At 37.4% G+C, this 7,736-nt stretch overlaps 1 protein-coding gene across 1 annotated transcript; it reads left to right on the top strand.

Moving 5' to 3' along the window:
• Positions 1-784: 784 nt before the first annotated feature.
• LOC144289143 (olfactory receptor 14I1-like) lies at positions 785-1,838 on the top strand. Its single transcript, XM_077857411.1, has one exon. It carries the CDS (start codon positions 801-803, stop codon positions 1,743-1,745), a length of 945 nt encoding a protein of 314 aa, XP_077713537.1. The 5' UTR covers positions 785-800; the 3' UTR covers positions 1,746-1,838.
• Positions 1,839-7,736: the final 5,898 nt, after the last annotated feature.

A 7,736-nucleotide genomic window follows, 5' to 3' on the forward strand; every position in this document is an offset into this window, starting at 1 on the left:
AGAGCCCAAGGTGTCCATTGACAGGGATGGATAAATAAGATACATCAGCGTGGATGGAACTGGAGGGCATTATGCAGAATTAAATAAGTCAATCAGAGAAATACACTTATATGGTTTCACTCATATGTGCAATATAAGAATTAGCACAAAGGATTACAGGTGAAGGGATGGAAAACTGAATGGGAAGAAATCAGAGAGGGAGACAAACCATGAGATTTTTAACTATAGGAAACCAACTAAAAGTTGCTGGGGGTGTGGGTGGGGGGCATGGGGTTACTCTGTGATGGACCTTAAGGAGGGCACATGATGTAATGAGCTTTGGGTATTACAGGCAACTGAGGAATCACTGGACTCTACATCTGAAACTAATGATGTACTGTATGTTTGCTAAATGAATTTAATTTCAAAAAAATTTAAATTTAGGGCAGCCTGGGTGGCTCAGGGGTTTTGTACCACCTTCAGCCCAGGGCATGATCCTGGAGACCCAGGATAGAGTCCCATGTCGGGCTCTCTGCATGGAGCCTGCTTCTTCCTCTGCCTGTGTCTCTGCTTCTCTCTCTCTGTATGTGTCTCTCATGAGTAAATAAATAAAATCTTTAAAAAACCCCAAAATTTTAAATTTAAAAAAGTCTACCACCATCTCATTTACTTAAGTAATATTGAAGATATTTAATTTATTCCTTTAACTAGGGGATATAATTCCTACAGCATCATATTAAGACAATACTTTGTTTATTTTTCTTTGTCTTATTTTTAATTATTATGTATTTTCTTAAACAGAACACAGTTTTCCTTGCCCAATGGACAATCTCACAGAAGTGACAGAGTTCCTGCTCATGGGGTTTTCTGACATCTGCGAGCTACAGATACTTCATGCTGGACTCTTTCTGCTGATTTATCTGACAGCAGTGGTGTGGAACGTTCTCATCATGATTATCATTACTTTTGATCAGTATCTTCACCGGCCTATGTACTTCTTTCTGAAGAACCTCTCCTTTTTAGATTTGTGCTATGTTTCAGTCACTGTGCCTAAGTCAATCCACAGCTCCCTGACTCACAGTAACTCCATCTCTTACCTTGGCTGTGTGGCTCAAGTCTATTTTTTCTTTGCTTTTGCATCTGCTGAGCTGGCCTTTCTCACTGTCATGTCCTATGATCGCTATGTTGCCGTTTGCCACCCCCTCCAATATGAAGCCATTATGACATCAGAAAAATGCCACCACATAGCAGCCATTGCCTGGCTGAGTTGCTTTATTTATGCATCTGTCCACACTGGCAACATATTTTGGGAGCCCATATCAAGATACAGAAAAATCCACCAGTTCTTCTGTGACATCTCCCACGTTTTGGCCCTGGTTTCCCATGAGGTTTTCTTTGCTGAGTTTGTGAGCCTGGCTCTGAGCTCCTGCTTTGTGCTGGTTTGCTTTGTTCTTATGATCATCTCCTATATCCAGATCTTCTTAACAGTGCTCAGAATCCCTTCAGTAGAGAGTAGGGCAAAAGCGTTTTCTACCTGCTCTCCACAGCTGATTGTTATTATGCTCTTCCTTACTACAGGGCTCTTTGGTGCCTTGGGACCAATTGCCAAGACTTCATCCATTCAAGATTTGGTGATTGCTGTGGCTTACACAGTTTTGCCTCCCTTCCTAAATCCCATCATATATAGTCTTCGAAACAAGGAGATTAAAGCAGCTATTTGGAGGATATTTGAGAAGATAAATTCTTTGCAAATTAGAAACAATTAGATTTTGCTAATACAAGATCTGTAACGAAAGACTAGGAGAGTATAAATACTTTATGGAAAAAAAAGATATTGGAAAAACTTGAGCGGCAGATTATTTCCAGCCCATATGTAGAAATAAATACAAATATTTCTTCAAAAATTAAAAATCTCTTGATATCAAATTTTGCAAAATTGTGTAACTACAACTTTTGTGGTGTTCCATTCCTTCTCATTCCATATCTTTGAACTCATTTAAATACCTTATATTGAGCCTGATATCCTACACTCAAGTTACTATGTATTTGTTGGAAGGGGCCTCTCTCTCTCTCTCTCTCACACACACACACACACACAACTTTCTAGTACCTGATTTATCTACTTAGCAAAAGAGAGCATAGAACAAGCCAGGTAGTTATATAGGAGGTGAGTAAATTTGTTTTTTTGCCCAAAATTTAATAACATTTTTCTTTCAATCTTAGTTAATTCTATAAATCTGACAGGAAATTGAACTAAGCTTCATCAACAGTCTTTTTGGCAACCATTTAAATTGTCATGTTCCACTTTTGAAATGTTACAGTAATTATTGCAATAATAAAAACAGATAAATTTGATTTATACCTGACACAGCCTAAATATACATTTATGTTTATAGTAACTCAATCCTTATAATAACACAACAAAATAACAGTGTTTGTTCTATTTATTTCATCCAGGTTTCATAAATATGAAAACTGAATTCAATCTCAAAAACATGCCAAAGTTACACAGCCAAAGCTATCCAAACCAAGAATTGATTCCAAGCAGTTTGATTAGAGCATTTATAAATTTATAATGTTATTCACAATTCTATGCTATCTTAATATCTGTAATAAAAATTAATGTTCTTATGTTAATTTATATTTCTGGAATATATATATATATATATATATATATATATATATATATACACATATATATTCGTTATTATTATTTCTCCATGTTAGATTTTGTGGTTTTTTTAAAGATATTATTTATTTATTCATGAGAGATACAGACAGGCAGACAGACAGAGGGAGAAGCAGGGTCCCTGCAGGGAGTCCAATGTGGGCCTCAATCCCAGGACCCTAGGATCATGCCCTGAGCCAAAGGCAGACCCTCAACAACTGAGCCACCCAGGTCTTCTAGATTTTGTAGAAGACCCTAGATTTTGTATTCTTGTTGCTAGTATCATATTTAGGATAATTATAATTATTTTATATTAAAAGTTATAAAAGAGTGACATTTTTGGTGCCATTATTATCTGTTTTTCATAAAAGTTATTTTATTTTTTATTTTTTGTTTTGTTTTCTAAATAAATTTTTTTTATTGGTGTTCAATTTGTCAACATACAGAATAACACCCAGTGCTCATCCCGTCAAGTGCCCACCTCAGTGCCCACCACCCAGTCACCCCCACCCCCCGCCCACCTCCCCTAGTTCGTTTCCCAGAGTTAGGAGTCTTTCATGTTCTGTCTCCCTTTCTGGTATTTCCCACTTGTTTTTTCTCCTTTCCCCTTTATTCCCTTTCACTCTTTTTTATAAAAGTTATTTTAGATTGATAATATGATTTTTGAATTTTCTGCCTGTTTTATTCTTCAAAATAATTTAAATAGTTGTCTCTATTCCTCAAATATTTAATAGGTGACATTTGTAAACCACTTGTGATTAGAGGCTTTCTTTGAATTTTGGTGAAATTTCTTTGAAATTTCCATATATAATTAGTTAATGCATTTTTATAAATTTTACAATTTTCAAAATGGATATTTTCACACAAAATCGAATGTATTATTCTGGACTTAGTATCTGAGTTTATATCTGTGATGTAGCCACTAATTTCTTAAAATTATATGTTTTTGAAGACTCAGTTGATTATATTTTTTAATGTGTGGCTATTTTACTTTTAATTTTACTTTATCTTCACAGTAATAATTAGTTTCAAGTTCTTATGTATTTAATTTTTAAGTAGATATGATGTAATTCACATGGTGTACAAGTCTATGAGTTTTGACAAATATATGGAGTCATATAAATGTCTATGCCTTTACATACAAAAAGTCATATGTACACCATAACTCCCTCTTTAAAATATTTGGATCTTAAAAAACTTCCACTATAATTTTTTTATTAGAGTTCAAATTGCCAACATATAGCATAATACCCAGTGCTCATCCTGCTAAGTGCCCCCCTCAGTGCCCATTACCCAGTCACCTCAATCCCCCGCCCACCTCCCTTTCCAATATCCCTTGGTTTTTTCCCCAGAGTTAAGTGTCTCTCATGATTTGTCACCCTCACTGATATTTTCACTCCTTTTCTATCCCTTCTCCTTTATTCAATTCCACTATTATTTACATTCCACAAATGAATGAGAGCATATAATGTTTGTCCTTCTCCACTTGACTTATTTCAATCAGCATAATACCCTCCAGTTCCATCCACATTGAAGCAAATGGTGGGAATTTGTTATTTATAATGGCTGAGTAATATTCCATTGTATAAATAAACCACATCTTCTTTATCCATTCATCTTTCCTTGGACACTGAGCCTCCTTCCACAGTATGGCTACAGAGGACATTGCTGCTATAAACATTGAGGTGCAGGTGTTCTGGGATTTCACTGCATTTGTATCTCTGGGGTAAATCCCCAGCAGTGCAATCGATGGGTCATAGGGCAGATGTATTTTTAGCTCTTTGAGAAACTTCCACACAGTTTCCAGAGTGGCTGAACGAGTTCACGTTGCCACACACAGTGCAGGAGGGTTCCCCTTTGTCCACATCCTCTCCAACATTTGTGGTTTCCTGCCTTGTTAAATTTCCCCATTCTCACTGGTGTGAGGTGGTATCTCATTGTGGTTTTGATTTGTATTTCCCTGATGGCAAGTGATGCAGAGCATTTTCTCATGTGCTTGTTGGCCATGTCTATGTCTTCCTCTGTGAGATTTCTGTTCATGTCTTTTGCCCATTTCATGATTGGATTCTTTGTTTCTTTGCTGTTGAGTTTAATAAGTTCTTGATAGATCTTGGAAACTAGCCCTTTATCTGATAAGTCATTTGCAAATATCTTCTCCCATTCTGTAGATTGTCTTTGAGTTTTGTTGACTGTATCCTTTGCTGTGCAAAAGCTTCTTATCTTGATGAAGTCCCAATAGTTCATTTTTGCTTTTCTTTCCTTTGCCTTCGTAAATGCATATTGCAAAAAGTTGTGGCCAAGTTCAAAAAGGGTGTTTCCTCTGTTCTTCTCTAGGATTTTGATGGAATCTTGTCTCACATTTAGATCTTTCATCTATTTAGAGTTTATCTTTGTGTAGGGTGTAAGCGAACGGTCTAGTTCATTCTTCTGCATGTGGATGTCCAATTTTCCTAGCACCATTTATTGAAGAGACTATCTTTTTCCAGTGGATACTCTTTCCTGCTTTGTCAAATAATAGTTGACATAGAGTTGAGGGCCCATTTATGGATTCACTATTCTGTTCCATTGATCAACGTGTCTGTTTTTGTGCCAGTACCACACTGTTTTGATGACCACAGTTTTGTAGTACAAACTGAAATCTGGCATTGTGATGCCCCCAGCTCTGGTTTTCCTTTTTAATATTGCCCTGGCTTTCGGGGTCTTTTCTGATTCCACACAAATCTTAAGATGGTTTGTTCCAACTCTTTGAAAAAAGTCCATGGTATTTTGATAGGGATTGCATTAAATGTGTACATTGCCAAGGGTAGCATTGACATTTTCACAACATTAATTCTTCTAATCCCTGAGCATGGAAAATTTTTCCATCTCTTTTTGTTTTCCTCCATTTCCTTCAGAAGTGTTCTGCAGTTTTTAGGGTATACATTCTTTACCTCTTTGATTAGGTATACTTCTAGGTGTGTTATGATTTTGGGTGTAATTGTAAATGGGATTGACTCCTTAATCTCTCTTTTTCAGTATCATTCTTAGTATATAGAAATGCCACTGATTTCTGGGCATTGATTTGTTACTGACACACGGCTGAATTGTTGTATGAGTCCTACAATAACTGGGATGCAATTTTAGGTTTTCTATATTAGGTATCATGTCATCTGTGAAGAGGGAGAGTTTGACTTCTTCTCTGTCAATTTGAACGCCTTTTATTTCTTTTGTTGCATGATTCCTGCGGCTAGGACTTCTATTTTTTAATTTTTTAAAAGTTTTTTAATAATAAATTTATTTTTTATTGGTGTTCAATTTGCCAACATACAGAATAATACCCAGTGCTCATCCCGTCAAGTGCCCCCCTCAGTGCCTGTCATCTATTCACCCCCACACCCGCCCTCCACCCCTCCCACCACCACTAGATCGTTTCCCAGAGTTAGGAGTCTTCCTGTCTCCCTTTTTGATATTTCCAACCCATTTCTTCTCCCTTCCCTTCTAATCCCTTTCACTATTATTTATATTCCCCAAATGAATGAGACCATATAATATTTGTCCTTCTCCGCTTGACTTATTTCACTCAGCATAATACCCTCCAGTTCCATCCATGTTGAAGCACATGGTAGGTATTTGTCATTTCTAATGGCTGAGTAATATTCTATTGTATACATAAACCACATCTTCTTGATACGTTCATCTTTCGATGGACACTGAGGCTCCTTCCACAGTTTGGCTATTGTGGACATTGCTGCTATAAACATGGGGGTGCAGGTGTCCTGGCATTTCATTGCATCTGCATCTTTGGGGTAAATCCCCAGCAGTGCAATTGCTGATTCGTAGGGCAGGTCTATTTTTAACTCTTTGAGGAACTTCCACACTGTTTTCCACAGTGGCTGTACAGTTCACATTCCCTCCAACAGTGTAAGAGGGTTCCCTTTTCTCCGCATCCTCTCCAAAATTTGTGGTTTCCTGCCTTGTTAATTTCCCCCATTCTCACTGGTGTGAGGTGGTATCTCATTTCAGGTTGTACTAAAAAGCTGTGGTCATCAAAACAGTGTAGTACTGGCACAAAAACAGACACGTAGATCAATGGAATACAATAGACAATCCAGAAGTGGACCCTCAACTTTATGGTCAACTAATATTGGATAAAGTAGGAAAGACTATCTACTGGAAGAAAGACAGTTTCTTCAATAAATGGTGCTGGGAAAATTGGACATCCACATTCAGAAGAATGAAACTAGACCACTCTCTTGCACCCTACACAAAGATAAACTCAAAATGGATGAAAATCTAAATGTGAGACAAGAGTCCATCAGGATCCTAGATAACACAGGCAACACCCTTTTTTAACTCGGCCACAGTAACTTCTTATGAGTTACATCCACGAAGGCAAAAGAAACAAAAGCAAAAATGAAGTATTGGGACTTCATCAAGACAAGAAGCTTCTGCACAGCAAAGGATACAGTCAACAAAACTCAAAGACAACCTACAGAATGGGAGAAGATATTTGCAAATGACGTATCACATAAAGGGCTAGTTTCCAAGATCTATAAAGAACTTATTCAACTCAACAGCAAAGAAACAAACAATCCAATCATGAAATGGGCAAAAGACATGAACAGAAATCTCACAGAGGAAGACATAGACATGGCCAACAAGCACATGAGAAAATACTCTGCATCACTTGCCATCAGGGAAATACTAATCAAAACCACAATGAGATACCACCTCACACCAGTGAGAATGGGGAAAACTAACAAGGCAGGAAACCACAAATGTTGGAGAGGATATGGAGAATGGGGAACTCTCTTGCAGTGTTGGTGGGAATGTGAAATGCTGCAGCCACTCTGGAAAACTGTGTAGAGGTTCCTCAAAGAGTTAAAAATAGACCTGCCCTACGACCCAGCAATTGCACTGTTCGGGATTTACCCCAAAGATACAGATGTAAAGAAACGCTGGGACACCTGCACCCCGATGTTTATAGCAGCAATATCCACAATAGCCAAACTGTGGAAGGAGCCTCGGTGTCCATCGAAAGATAAATGGATAAAGAAGAAGTGGTTTATGTATACAATGGAATATTACTCAGCCATTAGAAATGACAAAT

Source organism: Canis aureus, chromosome 18, assembly GCF_053574225.1.
Source record: "Canis aureus isolate CA01 chromosome 18, VMU_Caureus_v.1.0, whole genome shotgun sequence".
In the NCBI taxonomy this organism is placed as follows: Eukaryota; Metazoa; Chordata; class Mammalia; order Carnivora; family Canidae; genus Canis; species Canis aureus.